At 36.0% G+C, this 19,151-nt stretch overlaps 1 protein-coding gene across 2 annotated transcripts in view; it reads right to left on the reverse strand.

Moving 5' to 3' along the window:
* The window catches only part of GSPT1 (G1 to S phase transition 1), a 47,672-nt gene extending 32,262 nt beyond the window's left edge, over nt 1-15,410 (reverse strand). For both annotated transcript variants that reach the window (XM_051962891.1, XM_051962883.1), the window contains exon 1: nt 14,797-15,410. In XM_051962891.1, the coding sequence (XP_051818851.1) occupies nt 14,797-15,139 (343 nt within the window). In that variant the 5' untranslated portion in view covers nt 15,140-15,410. The remainder of the gene's footprint in view (nt 1-14,796) is intronic.
* Nucleotides 15,411-19,151: the final 3,741 nt, after the last annotated feature.

The following is a 19,151-nucleotide window of genomic DNA, read 5'->3' on the forward strand; positions in this document are numbered from 1 at the left end:
GGGCGCGCACACACACACACACACACACACACACAGAGTTTGTCACTGCTTTTTTTAAATCTAAAATTTCTTTATCTGGGTCAAAGAAAGCATGTGTTTTAGAAATAGCAACAGAAAGTTGGGTAGAATTTCAAATCCTTGGAATACTGACATATCTCAGGATTTAGCCATATCTGGATATTGATAATAAAACCAATATTCAGATTATATTACAAAGTAATCATGTTAAATGACTGAAGATTTAGGTGTGAATCGTTATCCATTCTTAGTGGACTAAAATACTATTAAGCCTATTTCAATACTATTATGTTAGGTTATAATTTTTCAGGTTTAAGTGATAAAAGAATTTAAAAAGCCTAGTTTTCATATTTAAATGATTATACAGCAGAATTTCATGACAATATGCACTCAAGGAATTTATACCAAGGAACTCTACTTCCTACAACATAGGCAATGCACCCTTTATTTCCTACTACTGTTAGAACACTTTGTCCACAATCTCTATGTTAAAATCTGTTAAGACTCTAGTATTGTAACCATTTAAAGAATAAAAAAGGTTATGGTATTTCCTCTCCTCTCCCCACACAAACCCTCAACATTCTATTATTAACAGAACAAGAGAGCAATACAGAAAACTTGTAAAGCCAACTCATCAATAGAATAGGCTTTAAAAGTAGAGTCACAATAAAAGAACTGTATTTGCTCTGCTGAATAGACCTTTAGCAAAAGTCTTGAAATGTTTATTTTCTGGTCTGTTAAGGGTGGGGGAGAGAACATAGGCTTACGAGATAGGTCCCTTCTTACTTGAGATTCTCTGAAATTTTTTCTTAGACTTTGTAAATTCCTAAAATTTTGACTTTATCTTACAAGTGAACCCAAGAAACTTAAAAGTACAAAAAAATTAAAATAAAACAGAATACTTCCTTTCCAACAAAGTATCCTAGGAAAAAAAATCTGAAAATGTGCAGACTTACTTTGTTTAAAATTTCTTAAACTCTGGACCTCCTCAAGACCTAGCATATAATTCTATACAATAAGTACAATACATACTTACTACATCATTCTTGTGACTCAAAAAATCTGAGTTCAAATCCCCTGCTTTGAACTTTGAGGTCCCTTTCTGTACTCTAAAACCTGAGATTTATATTTATATAACACTAGTGTGATATATCCTGAGTGCCAAGATCAGACTAAATTAGATCGGTACCTAACCTTTAAAAGCAAAAAAACTTGAGACTTTGGTAGAAGTTAAATAACTTTGTTACCTCTCTTAGTTCAGTAATTTTTCCAGCAAAGTATACCTTTTAGTTCATGAAAACCAGAAATGGTGCAGTATAGTGCTGGCATCTAAGTCATTCAAATATTTGTTAAAACCATGAGGCAAAATATCTAGGGAACCTTGAGAGTATCTATCAAATTAACTATTCAGAAAATACTTTGCTAAGTTTTCTTCTTGGTCTCAAAATCATGTAACAATCAAAAAAGGTCCTATAGCTATGCTTCTGCATAATAATGTCAATGTTGTGTCTACTTTATAACCATCCCCAAGGCTGCTGTGATTACAAGTTTCTTTTTTAAAGAATGAAATAATTTTCTTCTATCTAGTATAGTAACTTGATACAAATGTTTTCTTGTTCATAATTCTCTACATATTCTGTACCAATTTGCATCATTTTTATCTCTTTAGTAACAGCACTAAGCTTTGAAGGCAAATCAGTGTCAAGTTACTATATGGAATATGCGCTTAATTCGTGAGAATAATGATTCCAGAGGAGCTAAGATTTTCCCCATCTATATTGTTTAATTTAAGTGTTAAAACATAAATCTCCTAATATGAAGAACTTTTAAAACTTCTTAACACCTAAAAAGCATGCTGAAGAAACATTCCTCTATTAACTGTAGACATTCACATACTTTACAATTTACCAAGCATTTTCATATATATATATGTATATATATATAAATATAAATAAAACTTCATTTAATCTTCACAACAATCTTGTACATAATAAAGTACATGTAATAGCTACATTTTACAGATGAGGAAACATGAGGTTCAGAGGTTAATGAGCTGTTAAGCTATATCTTGAGAATAAATTTTCTGTCTTCGATTCCAGGGCCCTTTCTATTATTACTAATATTTTTGTAATGCCATTAAGTCAAAGCAATGAAACACACTGTCAACAAAATGACCAACTTGCCCACTAACTTTAAGCCATCTTCTTATGTCTTCAATCTAACTTAGTTTTACTCATAACACTCAAAGGGTTTTAGAATATCTTAAAAGTCAGGAAGTATTTTAACTGGATTGTCTGCTAGCAGTAAACACCAAGAATTCTTAATATCTCAAATCGTGTTAATGGAATAAGGAGTTTGAAATTCATAGGAAAAAAATCCAATTTTCAATTCAAAACTGGCAGTAAGAATGCCATGAAAAACAACAAACTTTTCAAGTTAAAAAAAAAAAAAAAACTAAATTCCTAGAATGTGCACCACCAGTTCATATTTATCATATTCAAAGTTAGAAAGGGAATATAACCATATAATTCTGTCTTAATCTGATATTCAATTCAATTTAAACAAGCATATACTTCTACTAAGTGCCAACTACATACAAAGCAATGTCCCTAGAGTATTGGGTATAAGGGAAGAAAAGGAATGAAGAAGGGATGGAGATAAGAAAAAATTCTACAGGATCAGCTTGTTTCCTAACAATATGTATAATGCCCAGGTTTCCAAGACCAAATTAGTCTGGGGAATGAAATAGCCAATTAAATTCTAAGGCTTACTTAGACAACTAAAGCTCAGAAATCTAGATATAACATAAGCCAATTCTATTACATAAAATAAGTTAATTGCAAATAGCAAGTAGTCTATAAAAAATGTGATTACTTTATCTTTATTAATAAGTAAAGAGCATTAAACCTTTTACAAGGGAAGATGGTTGAAGCAGCAATGCTACTTGTGATTTACAAGAAATGAGAGATGATATAACATGACTATTATTTGAGTTTAGGTTCAAAAAGGAGTTTTTTTTCATTATGGGAAGAAGACATATTACAATGTCAGCTTTCTAATGCCCAATGCCAACACCAAGGAAGAAAAGGCTAATCTATAAACAGAGAAAGGAATGCTTAATTTCTTAATCAAGCTATATACTTTGAAATTCAGGTATTTAGAACTGGCCAGTTTATGAAAAGTCTTAAGAACTTTCACAACTCTTTAGACTTTTCAAACCAGTCATTTCTATCTCATTGCTTTAGGAGTTTGGGAATCTTCTCCAATTCTTTGTCATGTGAATATTACACAATGAGGTTTTGTTATTTTTTAAACTTATTTTTGGGGGCAGTTAGTTGGCGCAGTGAATAGAGCACCAGCCCTAGAAGTCAGGAGGACTTGAGTTCAAATTTGACCTCAAACACTTAACACTTCCTAGCTGTGTGACCCTGGGCAAGTTACTTTACCCCAATTGCCTCAGCTAAAACAAAACACAAAACACAAAAAAACCTTTTTGGAAAAAGTACATTTTGTCTCACTTTCTTGTTAAAGTTCAAATTCAGCTATTTCAGAACCTATTGACAAGACTCCTGCTTGACTCCCAAATTCTAGGCATACTCTTATACAGAGCTTTGGGGGGGTACCTTTTTATTTATCTCTTCTTTTATTTATGGGTTATTAATTTTTATTTAATCTTTAAAGTAGTATTCACCAATTCTCCCTGTGCAGCGGGAGAACTGTTCGGTTCTGCAAATATGTATTGTATCTAGGATATACTGCAACATATTTAACATATATAGGACTGCTTGCCATCTTGGGGGGGGGGGAGGAGGGAGGGAGGGGAAAAAAACGAAACATAAGTGATTGCAAGGGATAATGCTGTGTAAAAATTATCCTGGCATGGATTCTGTCAATACAAAGTTATTATTAAATAAAATAAAATTTAAAAAATAAATAAATAAATAAAGTAGTATTCAATATCCACTTTATATCTAGCTCCCAAACTCATTTTTATCCAGAACTGAATAACATGATGCTTACTAAAAATATAAATTTAAATCTGCCAAAAATATTTACTAGGAAGGTGTGTCATTGAAGTATCACCTCTCATGGAATTAGGGAGAACATAACGTTATGGGGCGAAACAACCTAAAATTGATATATCCTAACCAATAAGTAAACTACAAAAGTAGAAAGAGACAAGCAATCACTCTCTTATGTGATTTTTCTAACAAATTTCAATCTGAGGCTTGGGTAGTATTTATTGTCAAATCAACAAAAACAAAAATTGGTTTCAGAATAATCTAGAAATTTACATGAACTGATTCGAAATGAGTAAAACCAAAAAAAAAAATTATATACAGCAACAAGATTATGTGATGATCAAATATAATTAGACTTGGCTCTTTTCAACAATGAAGTGATTCAAGGCAATTTGTGATGGAAAGCATCATTTGCATCCAAAGACAGAACTATGGAGACTGAATATGGATCAAAACATAATATTTTCCCCTTTGTTGTTGGTTGTTTGTTTATTTTCTTTATTTTTTTTTCCTTTTTCCCTCTTTATCTGATTTTTCTTGCATAGCATGAAGAATAGAAAAATATGTTTAAAAGAATTGCACATGCTTAACCTATATTGGATTGCTTATTGTCTAAGGGGAGGCAGGAGCAGGAGGAAGAAAAATTTGGAGCACAAGTTTTTGCAAAGGTGAAAGTAGAAAACTATCTTTGCATGTAATTAAGAAAAATAATAAGCTATTAAACAATAAATAAAATAATATTTAAAAGACCTCCCCAAAGAAGAAAACTTCCATTTTGATATCTATTAGGCATGAGGCCATACATAGACAAGTTATTTTACTTATTCTGAGCCGCACTTTTATCAAATGTAAAATGATACCAATTCTTAAATTATCAACACTTCAAAGTGCTGTTGTGATAAAAAAAAAAAAAAACCACACTATCTTATGCTATTGTGAGCTATTGATAGCTATTTTATAAAACTTGAGCAATTAAGTGAAATGAGCAGAACCAGGAGATCATTATACCTCAACAACGATACTGTATGAGGATGTATTCTGATGGAAGTGGATCTCTTCAATAAAGAGAGCTAATTCAGTTTCAATTGATCAAGGATGGACAGAAGCAGCCACACCCAAAGAAAGGACACTGGGAATGAATATAAACTGCTTGCAATTTTGTTTTTTTCCTGGGTTATTTATACCTTCTGAATCCAATTCTCCCTGTGCAACAAGAGAACTGTTGGGTTCTGCACACATATATTGCATCTAGGATATACTGTAACCTATTTAACATGTATAGGACTGCTTGCCATCTGGGAAAGGGGGTGGAGGGAGGGAGGGGAAAAATCGGAATAGAAGAGAGTGCAAGGGATAATGTTGTAAAAATTATCCTGGCATGGGTTCTGTCAATAAAAAGAGCAATTATAAAAAAATCTAGATTATAACAGCATAAAATTGCCTTCATTATTATTATGTAGTTAATCATCATTCTACTTTGTTTTCTCTCATTTTCACATTTCTTTTTTTTTTCCCCTGAGGCAATTGGAGTTAAGTGAATTGCCCAGGGTCACACAGCTAGGAAGTGTTTAAGTGTTTGAGATCACTTTTGAACTCGGGTTCTCCTGACTTCAGTGCTGATGAACCATTAAATGCCCTAAAGATTTCATTTCTGTAGAAAAACTGTTATAAATGAACCAAGTGCTCAAGAAAGAAGATTAAGACAATTTGTAAGAATTTGAGAGACAAGTTAAAATCTTCTGAAACATTAAACAAATTGTAACATCTCTTATCTTCTAATTGAAGAACTGTTTAACAGTTTTGCCAACATTGTATACTTAAGAGTCTTTTCTCAAACAATACAGGGAATGAAAGAAAACCTGAAAAGTCAACAATAGGATTAAATGTCAACCATTCCTCTAATTACCTAACCATCCTTTAAAAAATATTACAGATGTAAAGGGAAAGTGTTTAAAATATTCCACAACATACACATTTTCAAAGATGAAAGAAAAAAAGAAAGGAATTTGAAAATTTACTTCAAGTGAATGAAAATTTACATCAAGAGATGAGTGATACTGACAAAAAAAATCAATCTATCTAAGAAAACAGGTATAATCTCACATTCTATATGTTCTTTGGCCTTCTTCAGATACCACTGGTCATGAAATCTGAACCAATCCTGGCTCCTTAAAGGTGTCCTACACCAAAACAATAAAATGGATGTCAAAACCAACACTTAATGTTTAAAATACATAGCCTCCCCTTTTCTTACCAAAATAGTGGATTATCAATTGCTACGGCACATATTAGGTAGTCTTGCTTAAATTAAGTATTTTGGGAACGATGCCTCATTTAGGGCTGCTTAAGTATTTGTTGAATTAAAATGCTACTAATTCTTTTTAAAAATTAGGGCAAAGATTCATGTAAGACACTTAGACCAACAAATCTGGAGACCCCGTCAATCAAAGATCTCTGGGCCTATTTTCTCATCTATAAATATCTTTAAAAAAATAAAAAATCCCAGACTATATATATGTTCTTTCTCATAAACCTACTTCTCCTGATTCCATCATCTCTGTTAGTGGAACCATCAGTCTTTTATGTTTGAACCCTTGGTGTTTCCTCTCCTCAGTTCCTAAATTCTACCTGTATATGCTCTTCTCTCTATTTCTACTGCCACCTAATCAGAGTATTATAATAGCTTTCAACCAGTTCTGGCAGCATATCAGATTTAGAGCTGGAAGGACCATTTAGTACAATCCCTTTATTTTACAATTGAGGAAACCAAGGCACAGAGAGGCCAAGTAATACTGATGATAATAAAGGTAGGATCTGAATCTAAGTCTCATGATTTCAAATCCAGGGTTTTTCCCATTATACACAGCAAATCCTGTCTTTGTTCCTCCTTCATAATACTACTAATTTATCTTCCTTGAACTGATGATCTGACTTCAGCTCAAAACTTTTCAATGACTCCCTACTAAATCAAATTCCTTGGTCTAGAATTTAAGTTTATCAATAATCTGAGGTACCACACCCTTCTCTTACACCACTTCCTGTGTACATATTCCAGCCAATTGAACTTGTATTAGAAAATAACCTATCTTTTTGATTCAATGCCTATAAGTTCCTCTCTACCTATTAAACTCATATATCCTTTAAAGCTCAACTTAAATGCTGACTCTACCAGGCAGCCTTCTATGAAAACAGGTAAAAAACTAAATCCTATTTTTTGACTTTACATAGTCCTCTTTCCATTGTGAGTTAGCATGTACTGCATATAATTGTGTAACATAGTTTTTGAAGTTATATTTCCCTATTACATTATAAACTTCATAAGAAAAAGGGTATATTCTTTCTACCCTCCAAGGCTTTCAGTGCTATACTCAGTGGGCAGCCCATGCAATAAATATTTACTAAAGTGAATCCTATACTCCAAACTCCTTCCTTGAAGTAACTCGGACCATCAATTTGTCATATCTGGTCTAACCCTCTCATTTGAGTCATAGAAATTAAATGACTTAAGATCATACAAGGAGTAAAGTGGCAGGACTGATGAAACTAGAATCCTTAAGATTTCTAATTCAGTATCCTTTCCATAGTAGGATACTGCATTTCTACCATACCAACAAACTTATTTGAAGAATTGATTACATGCCCATGTTGTTTGCAACTCTTCAAAGTTTGGTGTAAAGTCTTCATGAGTTTCCATGGTTGAAAATATTTATCACCAGATAAATGCTGGTGATGAATCCCTTCAAACTTATCTTGATGGTGTCTTTTCAGAATGCACATGGTGCCTTGCTGGTCTTACACAAAAATCCTTTACAGCTGCAGTAAAGCTTGTCAAAATTTAAGTTCTGGGACCACCTATACAACACAATGAAGCACTGATGTAGAACTTGAGGGGAATATGTTTAATGTATTTTTACCTACAAAGATGCCTTCATCTTTTTAATATGCTATTTCAAAGCTATCTCAAAATTGTAATGAGATAACTTTTTATCTATAAGAATGGAAGTTTAATATCATATAACCCACATTAAATTTTATAAAAATGGTTAATAATAGAAATGAAAATGAGGTCCAGCTAAACTACAACATGTATAATTTTTAAAAGTCAATACCAGTTATCCATCTTGCAATGTGATATGGAATATCCATACTGTGAAAGATATCATAGGACAGAATTATGTTGATAAATGGTTCAACTTCAAACTGAAAATTAAATAAATTGGGTTACAGGAAAAAACCAATTAATCAAACCTATATACATTTATTTATTAAAATCTGATGAAATTACTTCATAAAACCACATCACTTAAAATAAGAGTTGCTAGTATCATATATATGTGCAAATATTTATGATACATTTATACATACATGCACATATACACAAACACAGCTAACAGCTTCTTAGATCTACAAAGATTAGATTATAAATATGAATTGTTTCCTGATGCACATTGGGAAGGATAGGGCCTCAAACTAGGATTAATGAATACATGAAGATGGTGATCTTGTTATTTAAACATAAAATTGCACTCATGACAGAATGGTGCTAAAATCATTTGTTTGTAAACATATATCTTTGTATCCCTGGCACTTAGCACAGTGTTTGGTACATAATAAGCACTTACAAAGTGATGAATTTATTGAACGATTTAGAAGTACTACTATTAGATGACAAGGAATATCAAAAAGGTGTCTTAAATACATATGTGCATCTGCTGTGGGTAAGCTCAAATTAGAATTAAAAAGCATGAGCACAGTACTAAGTATACTAAGCATACCTAACAAATCTATCCCTAAATTCTTCTACAAAGAAAAGTAGGCATGGGGTTTGATTATTTTTCCTTAAATTTTATGATTTAGGGTGAAAAAGGTCTGATGATTTCTAAAGCAGAAATACTATCGTCATGTATGAAGACATTTCATATTTACAAACAAACCCCAAAGGTGTAACTTCCTTATTTTTCTTTCACAGTATTTTTCCAACTTCTCAGACCAAATTTTAACTTTTATGTGCATGTACAATCCCTCTCTCTCCTCCAAACCTCTCCTAACCAGATAGAACAAAGAATATCCTGTAATAAGCTACTAATCTTGGGGAGAGTAAAATAAAACACTCTGGAGAACATCCTCCAAACCTTACCTCTTAGTATTTTAAGTAGCTGCCAGCATTAGTGAGTAGCTTCATTTATTCCATTAGTTCTCAATGCTGAGTCTCTCAGTCACAACTCTTAGGGTGGGGGGAAGTGATAAAGGGATAGGATAAGGGACGTGAGACCTATAATTTCATTGGTTCTGGAAGGTTTCTCTATCAATGCAGATCTGCAAAAGTCAGTATATGTCAGAGGTTGGACAGGAACTCATGCCCTCAGTAAACTGTGAAAACTATGAAACAAAAATCAATTGTTCTTGATACTTGAGTTGATATAGTAAGCTTTAAAAAAAAAAAAAAAAAAGACCAAAAAACCCATTATAAACAGTTAGATGATGAATTCCTAAGAGTACGAAAGTACTAGCAAAATTTTAGCCTGCTTGATCTCTCCTCTCTTGCAATTTATCTGCCTATCTACAACCAAAAGAAAAATTTCCTGCCTTTTTTTAGTGCTTTATGTTTAAAATTTTAAAAAAAGAAAAGAAAAATTTCCTATCTACTTCAATTACCAAACATTTTAGATTACAAAACAAATAAAAACTTAAAACTCAATCAGGAATCTTATACAGATCTACTTCAACAGATATCTTTGATTTACAAGAGCCTAAAATCTGCAACCTGCTTAGAGCTTTGGAAATTCTCAAAAGGGCCACCCAGGAAATTCCCCATTATTGAATACATAGTATCTGTAAAGCACTCCACAAATGATTGAAACCAACAAAACATCTTTTAAAATACTAAAATCAGTTAAGACATCAAGACATCTTTCCTCAGCACATAGTACATAGTGTAACACCAACACAGAGTAAATAAATGCCTGCTGACACAGTATTGATGCTTTTATTTATGTTTAATAAAATGTGCCTCCCCTTCCCCCACAGGAAAATCTTAATAAGGAAACTCTAGCTACCAATGTAGATTTGCAACTATTCAGCAATTTAGTCAAGAATTATTTGTCCACTGTGTGTAACCAGTTAGTCGATTTTAAACTTGAACCCAGAACATCCAGACTATGGCACTCAGTAAAAGTAAAATACCACTAAGAACTACATACACATGGGAGAGGGAGAAGGTAATTTTCAGTAATGACCATTTTTCTGTTAATATTAGCAGCGTCCCACACAGTAGAGAAAGAAAAGCCTGGGTTAACATTCAGGAAACTGTGTTCAGGCCCCAGCATCACTTTGAGTGTTTTATTTTTAAAAGTCCATTTAAGAAGTACATAAGCTAACTGAACTGTGTCTAGGAAAGGGTGATCAGGATGGAGAAATATTGTATATGACCTAGTCCTGCTTTCACTAACCAGCTGGGTGATTTGGACAAGTCATTTCTACCCTCTGGGTCTTGGTATTCAGGCTGAATTTTCTGAGGGGCTTTCTAGCTCTAGAATCTATATTTTATGTTTTCCTGTATATAACTTTTAAGTATGAAGTAAAGCATTTTAAATTGTTCTTTATAAGGACAATCTATTCATATTCCCCAATTGCTATATAAAATAAGATTTTACAAAAGAATTCAAAGGCAACAGCACAAGGGAAAAAACACTAGCTTCTAGTTATATCAATTTGAGCCTTAGTTTCCTCTCTGAAAAGTGAAGGCATAGGTGGATCTCTAATTCTAAAATTCTAGAGATAGTGATTTACTTTGATATTTAGCTGGGATTTAGTTATGAAAAGAGATTGACTGGAAAATAACCAGGTGTCTTAAATTCAGGACTTTTGACTCAGAGTCCTATAGCATAAGTACCAAGACTAAACTCTTCAAACCTACAAAGTATCAAGCTGATTTTCTTGAGAAAACTGTTTTAGAGTTTAAAAATGGAGACTAGGAAAATTAATATTATTAACCTAATGAAATTCTAGATATTTGGGGTGGGGTTCTTTTGTGATTATGTTAAAAAATAAAAACAAAGACCAAGAAAATTATCGAGTATAAAGTATGTCAGCAGTCTAGCTCAATGTATAGAAGCAATTAGATTAACTTTAGAAAACCCTAGATTGGGTACATGTTTATAGGACACTAAGTACAACCCCCTCAATTCACATATGAAAAAAATTAAATAAATGCCTAGAAAGATTAATGCCAGTTGTAAGAATATGACATCTAAAAAACCTCAAGAGATTAGACCCCAAATTTCTAAGGATCAGGCACACATATGGGCTATTGGAAGGAGTTAGAAGGTAGAAAAGCAAAATACAGGAAGGGAAAAAAACAATAGGCTGCCTAACTATCATGCAAAATTTCCAGTCCTAATGCACAATAAACTCTGATCTCTGGGCTCCCTTTTATATTATGATTCTAAGACTTTTTATATAGAGATCAATTTGCTTAGATACTTGAAGTACTATACCTATATTTAAATTAGCATCACTCAACCACTTCCCCTGAATCATATGTTTATAAATTTTATGAGGTTTCACATAGCTACCAAGTGTCAAGCCTGAATCCTAAATTCAATTTCTGATGAAACAATGCTGACAATAAAGTAGAGGTTAATTTCCTATGAAGGTGAATGATACTTTGCTCAAAAGAAACCCCCTCTACTGGTTATTGAGGGGTAATACTGAAGGTATTTCTGAAAGGGGGTGGGGGGAGAGGTCAAACTAGCTATACTGGTTAGAGAAAAATCACAGCTATTCATCCAAGACAAGGGAAAGGACCTTTTAAAGAGGTCAGCTAAGGCGCCAATTTGCAAATGTTTCTGATAGTTTTTCTGGCATCTAAGCAGTGTAGACAACATATACTTAAATTTCACCCTTAGTCTCAATTCCATTGCTTTTTAAAACACAAAAAATATGAAAGAGTGCTCCTGTATCCTTTTCTCACTGCAAGGACTACAATATATTCCAGTTTTTTCCTCTTAAAAGATTCACTCTAGGTTGTATCCAAAATTACTTGACTCTACTACTTGGTCCTTCCATAATGTGATTTTTCTGGCCTTGAACAGTAGAAAACAATTCTATCACAAAAGATATTGGAACTCAGTTTGGGAAACACCAATCCACAAGCATCTATTCTTTTCGTAAAAGAAATACTCTCATAATAGCATTAATTATGACATTCAAATATAATTATACACATTTCACAGAGAAAACTGGGAAGGTCTAGGGCACCAAATAGGCTTCTGGTAGAAAATATGGTTTCTTTTTTGTTTTAAGCAGTATCTCCTGGACTCAGGGTTTTCTTAATCAGTAAAAACAAACAAACAAACAAAAAAAAAAAAACCTATTCAAAATTCCTAATCTCTACTAAAAAGAGTATTAAAATTTAAATTGCAGGGAGAGAGAAACAAAGAGACAAGAAAGACCTCTCATTTGCTCAGAAGCAAATATATCCACAAAATGATCATTCCTCTTGACAACTATTTTTGTAACAGCTCTTTTTAACTATCAAGTTGGGCCTGATTTTTGCAAGTGATGCTTGAGAATAGGATGGACTAATAAAGTACAAGGGTTGGCAGAAGGAATGCATAAGTTCATACAAATTGAGATGGGTAATAGTCATTTTTAATCTTGACAGAAGAGTGCTGAACTAAATTGAACTAAGTTCCAATCCTGATTACAAAACTTACTAGATGTGTAGACCACGAGAAAGAAACTTTTCTCAAACCCCAGTTTTTCCTATCTATAAAAAGGGAATAATACCAGCAGTAAATACTTCATAAGGTTGTTATACCAAGTCACAGGTAAAGCACTTCGAAAACTTTGGAAGGGGGGGCGGGGGGGAACCACAAGCATCAATTCACAAAAGCACTACACAAGCACCAGTAGTACTATTCAAAGGGTGCTAAATTAATTATCTTGGATTTCCAAAATGTCCTACTTCAAAAGAGCATACAAACTGGAAGGGGGGGAAGGGAGAGAGGGAGGGAAGGAAAGAAGAGAACAAAAGAAGGAATGGAGGAAGGGAGGAAGGAGGAACCACTTATGAAATCTGGAGCTAAATACCAGGTGTGTTTTTTAAAGAAAATTCTAAATTACAGCATGACTGTAAAACTCATTTAAATGAATGTGTGCTTAAATCTCTATAAATTAATTTTTGTAAACTCCATCTTTTGCCCCAACTTTAAGAAAACTTTGACACACTTATCCAAAGCAACACAATCCAAACTCAACTCCGAGAGCATCTTTACAATTTATACTTACCAGTGAAATACAACATAATTTTTTAAAAAAGAAATCCAAAAGTTTGTCCATAGTTTATATAAAGTCTATGATCTAGCTCATCCAATATTTAATGAATACTGAAAATTCAATAAAATTCAGGAGCAGTCATTTGCAACACTGATAGTTTTCAAAATCACCATTAAATGGTCAGAGTACTTCATGTTGTCTCAACTGACATTTCTTCAGAACCCAAACCTAGAAAATATATTGTACTACCATTTAAGAAGTTCTAAGTATTGGAATATGTAAGAAGACAGTCCAATCTTGATTTTATATTAAATTATAAGAGCCTGTTAATAAACTATGAACAGCAACAACAAAAAAGTCTAGTTATTAAGTTGCAACAAATATCCAAGTGTCTGAAGAGAGAGAGAAAAAATAGAGCAAATTGCTAAGTGTAAAATGAAATTCTAATGTGCAAAAAAGCAAACATCAGATATCTCTTAGCAACATGGAGTTTTAAAACAATGAATGAAAACTTTTAATATTTCTGATGCCAGAGAATTAGGATTTACCTTAATGTAAAACCTACAGCTTGGTGAGAAAGAGCACACAAACCAATTAGGTATAATTAAGTTATTTTGACTCCTTATAAAAATAATAAAATGGTGAGAGAAAAAGTTTGTATACCCAAGTATTAAAATTGCTAAGCTATCAGAAGGCTGCAATGCACTGTGGGTTCTTCAGGGGCATATGGTACAGTATAAATACATGGTTACAGTTTTACTAATAGTTTAAGTTTTAGTAATAAAGTCACGATAAAGAACGCTCTTTGCTAGGCCTTACTTAACATAAGGGGAAAGTAAAGGGTTTTTTTCCCTCCCCCAACTCCCTGGGTCTCTCTTAACACGCACATACATTGTATTTCCTAAATTTTGCTTTCTCCTTATCCCCCGCTATCACATATATGGCAGACATCGCTGCACCTAGCTGAAGTTAACCTACCCAGGCCGCTCCTCTCCAGTCCAGTCTCCCTCCTAGGCTCTCTCGGCCACACCGCACAATCCCAAGCGCGGCCTTCTTAGCCATCTTTGCTGTCCCCATGCTTGCTACTGCCCCACCCTGGCAGTCCCAGTCGGTCCCATGTGCCCGCTGTCACCACCCCACGTGGGGGGAAGCTCAAGAGCCCACCTTGTTGCCCCCATTTCCCCTCCACACCCCGTCTTCGAGGAGGCGGGCTTGGCCCACCCCCATTCCATGTGGGCTCCCCCCGGAGTGGGCCATGCTCTTTCCCCAACCCCTACTCTCTCCCCTGCGAGCTCTCCTTCTCTCTCCTCCTCTCTCCCTGTGGCCTATGTTCCTGCCTGCCCCCTTTCCCTACTGGTCCCCCAGCTCTAAGTCTCCTTTCTTCCCCACCTTGGTGGCCTCCGTGAGGCCTAGGCCCCCCTCTGTCTTCCCACTTTGGGGGCTGCCCCGCCCTGCGCCCCAGTCCCGGGCCTTTTACCCTTGGGGCCGGCGGGGCCTCCTGCTCCGGTGCCGTCTCCCTGGGCGGCAGTGGCGCCGGCTGGGGGCGGCGGCGGTGGCGGCGGCTGCTGGACCGGGCCCCGCAAGAAGGACGGCACGAACTCAGCGGCGTGGACGTTGGGCACGAAGGGCTTGGCGTTGACGTTGAGCTGCCGGCTGAAGGCCGCGCTGAGGTTCTGGGCCTCGGCCGCAGCGGCCGTGGCGGCCGGAGGGGCGCCCCCGGGGCCTGGGGCTTCCATGTCCGCCTGGTCCCAGCAGTCGGGCGCCGAGTCGCTGCTGCTGCTGCCGCTGCTGCTCCCGCCGCCGCCGCTGCCCGGATCCATGGTCGGGGGAGGTGGGGGGGCCGTATGTGTGGAAAGGAGAGGGCGGGAAATGGGGGAGGGGGGCAGGGATGGGGGGCGAGCGGGGCGCGCTGACTTGGGGAAAGGGGGACGAGGGAAGAGGGAGAAGGGGAAGAGAGACACAAACCCCGGCGGCGCCGCTACAGCCTCGGACCCGACTCTACCCTGGCGGCGGCAAAGGCGGCGGCGGCGGCGGCTCAACCCCCCCCCACTCCTCGTGTGTGCGAGTGTGTGCAGATCTCCTCCCTCCCTCCCCCCCCCACCCCAACCCCAACCACCTCCGACTCCCTCGCCACCAACCCCACGCCCGGTACGGATTGACCCCTCTCTGCCACCCGTACCTTCGCCCTAGTAGTTCGCAGCCGATTTCCTTATCCGTTCTGGTCTATGGGAAGCAGGAAGCCGAAGGACTACGAATCCCGGCAGATACCGCGCGACCCTGATGCGGTTTTCCCGGGGATTGACGGGAGTTGAAGTTCGCGGGAGGCGGTGGCCTAAGCCCGAGGGCAACCGGAAAGGACTCTGCCTCCCAGCATTCATAGGGAGGAGGTGGACTGCTGTTAGCTAGTCGGCTGGTCCCACCTGTTAGCAGGAGAGGGGGAAGGGGAACGGAAGGGGAACGGAAGGGGCAGGAAGAGGGGTAGGCGGTCGGTTTCTGGGCGGGCAGCATCTAGGATTTCTGGGGATGGCGACTCATTCCTGCTGGAGGAGTTTTCCATTTGGAATTTGAAGATTCTTTTTGCTCATCACCGTAGAAATTGTCTCCAGCAATAACTTGAAAACTTAGTTAAATCTTTTTTAAAATATATTTGTCGCATAGGATGCTTTATATCTTACTCTTTAAATCAACTTTTGTGCCATTTTTCTCTTCCTCTTTACAGAATCCTTACGAGAAGCTATTGGTTGCCTCTGCCTATGCCCCAGCCCTCCCACCCTCCCTGCTGCCAGCCAACTTTCTGCCGAACACTTTGGAACCTTTCCCCGTGTCCGTGTTTGATAGTGGAGACAATAAAATCAGGAAGCTTCCCTGCCGCTCATAAAATAAACAGGGCCCAAATGCTTCCAGGATAGTGCTGATGGTGTGTCTGGACACACTGACTCACTGTGTATTGCTTTATAAATTACATAATCCCTATGCCCTAGTTTTCCCCCAAAAGCAGGATTGAGATGGGGAATAAGAGTTCCAGTATCTGTTTGTTAGAGTAAACCAACGGACAACACAAAAACTATCAAAAAGATTGTAGAACCTGGAATCTGGAATCAAATTTTTAAATTCTATTTTTTCCTATTTACTATCAGTGTGAATTTGGAAAAGTTACTTCCCCTTTCTGGACCTCAGTTTATTTTATTTACTGCAGGTTCATTCATGGAGGAAATGACATATCAAGCCTAAGGTTGGATGATTCTGTATATAGGAAAAGAAAGAATGAAGAAAGATTTTTTTTTGGGGGGGGGGGGTTGTTACTCATTTAAATGCTAGATCACATTCTACAATAGATATTATAGCAGTAGTCTTGTTGAGGACATGTTTTATTTTCAAGCATTTTGACAATCCTTGATTAAGTATTTCATATCCAGAGAACATAGGGTTTTTATATCAGCAGAGTGATAGGTTCAGCCTACTGGAAATCTACCCAATAGTAGACAAATCAAGATTAGTTATGTTTCCTTGTTTTTCTTACTGTAATAGAATTCAAAAACTGAACCCTGAACTGTATTTTTAAACATTTTGAAAATTTTATTTAAAAGTATATCAAAGAAAATTTAAAAGTATACCAAAAATGAAACAATTTAATTTTAGCACAAATAAATCCAATAATTAACTATGATTGTTATTTCCCTCTTAATTTTAAATTTTTTTTTTAATTTTACAAAAATAAAACTTTGGATCCTGAACACTAAAATTTAAGGAAAATTTGGAGAAAAAACTGGCTGTGGCGGTAAAGGATATGGTTTCAAATTTGACCTATGCTACTTTTTCATTTATGAGGTGTTCACAGGGTTATTAGATAAAATGATTGCTGAAATCTCTTCAGCCCTAAATTCTATGATTGTATAATTTGGTTTTAAGTGTCATTTGCATTTCACACTCCTGGAAATCTGAATTTGGACTTTTTCTCATTAGAAGAGGTATATTCTTGGTTATGAAATTTTGACTTGATTCTAATACAAAGTGTTTTGTAGGACCAACTAATATCTAAATGAAGTCCTTTACATGATTGGAGTTACATGAGAGAACCAATATTTATTCTCTTTAAATGAAGATTTCATTAAGATCTTATGCCCTTACCTGTATGTGCCAAAATGTTTGTAGCAGCCCTGTTTGTAGTGGCTAGAAACTGGAAAATGAATGGATGCCCATCAATTGGAGAATGGCTGGGTAAATTGTGGTATATGAATGTTATGGAATATTATTGTTCTGTAAGAAATGACCAGCAGGATGAATACAGAGAGGACTGGCAAGACTTACATGAACTGATGCTAAGTGAAATGAGCAGAACCAGGAGATCATTATACACTTTGACAACGATATTGTATGAGGACATATTTTGATGGAAGTGGATTTCTTTGACAAAGAGACCTAACTGAGTTTCAATTGATAAATGACGGACAGAAGCAGCTACACCCAAAGAAAGAACACTGGGAAACGAATGTGAACTATCTGCATTTTTGTTTTTCTTCCCGGGTTATCTACACCTTCTGAATCCAATTCTCCCTGTACAATAAGAGAACTGTTCGGTTCTGCAAACATATATTGTATCTAGGATATACTGCAACATATCCAACATATATAGGACTGCTTCCCATCTAGGGGAGGGGTGGAGGGAGGGAGGGGAAAAATTGGAACAGAAACGAGTGCAAGGGATAATGTAAAAAAATTACCCTGGCATGGATTCTGTCAATATAATTATTATTAAATAAAAATTAAAAAAAAAAAAAAGATCTTATGCCCTTTAGTTCGGTGGTTCACACAGTTTAGAACTGGAAGGGAATCAGAGGCCTTAGGTTTGAATTCTGATTCTTATTACCTACTATGACTTGTCTGGGCAAGTCACTTGATCTATGGGCCTCAGTTTTTTTATCTGGAAAACAGGATGGGCCTAAATGACCTCTAAGGGCCTTGGAAGTTTAAAGTCCTGTGATTCTAAGACATAGGTTTATAGAAAACTTATTAAACAAATGAAGTTTAATATATCATCCCCATCAACAGGAACATCAATGTTTCTATATATTTACTAAGTATTTTCTGTTACTGAACTGGATCAGCACTTTAAACATCAAAATTTTAATTAATGCTATATAATGTGACTGAAACGGAGGGAAAAAATAGAACTACCTAATAGTAAAATCATACCATGACCATGTCATGGAATAGCACAAAAAAGTATCTTCTGCCTCAAATATGTACTCTTCAACCTACCCATGAAAATCAACATATGCATCTAGTTTAAATACTTAACTCTAGGATGCCTCCTCTAACCATATTTTCACTAGATACCATACAAGGTGGTGAGATCATATATTTAACATTCCCAGTGGCCCTGAATTATCACACTTTGTGATGAATTCAAGTTTAATTTAGCAGAGTTTCTTTTTTCATTATTTTGCCCCCAAGAACGATAGGTATCCCAAAATATAAAAGGTCTGTGATTCAGTCAATATAAGGAATGCATTCTATTATAAATTTATTGACTGACCTCAGAGGAGCTTAGGTTCAAATTTTATTGTCAACTTTGACATCTTTGCACCTCAATTTCTTCATCTGTAAAATGAGATTAGATAGATTCTAAGATCTCTTATACATCTAAATCTCATCTTTGATTTAATAAGTCCCAAGTGGTTACTTGGGGCACCTAGACTTTAAATTCTGTCCTTTAATTCCAAACCTAGCATTACTGTTTTTTTTTTTTTTAATTTTATTTAATAATTACTTTATATTGACAGAATCCATGCCAGGGTAATTTTTTTACAACATTATCCCTTGCACTCGTTT

The sequence above is a fragment of the Antechinus flavipes genome, chromosome 1, assembly GCF_016432865.1.
Source record: "Antechinus flavipes isolate AdamAnt ecotype Samford, QLD, Australia chromosome 1, AdamAnt_v2, whole genome shotgun sequence".
NCBI classification, from domain to species: domain Eukaryota; kingdom Metazoa; phylum Chordata; class Mammalia; order Dasyuromorphia; family Dasyuridae; genus Antechinus; species Antechinus flavipes.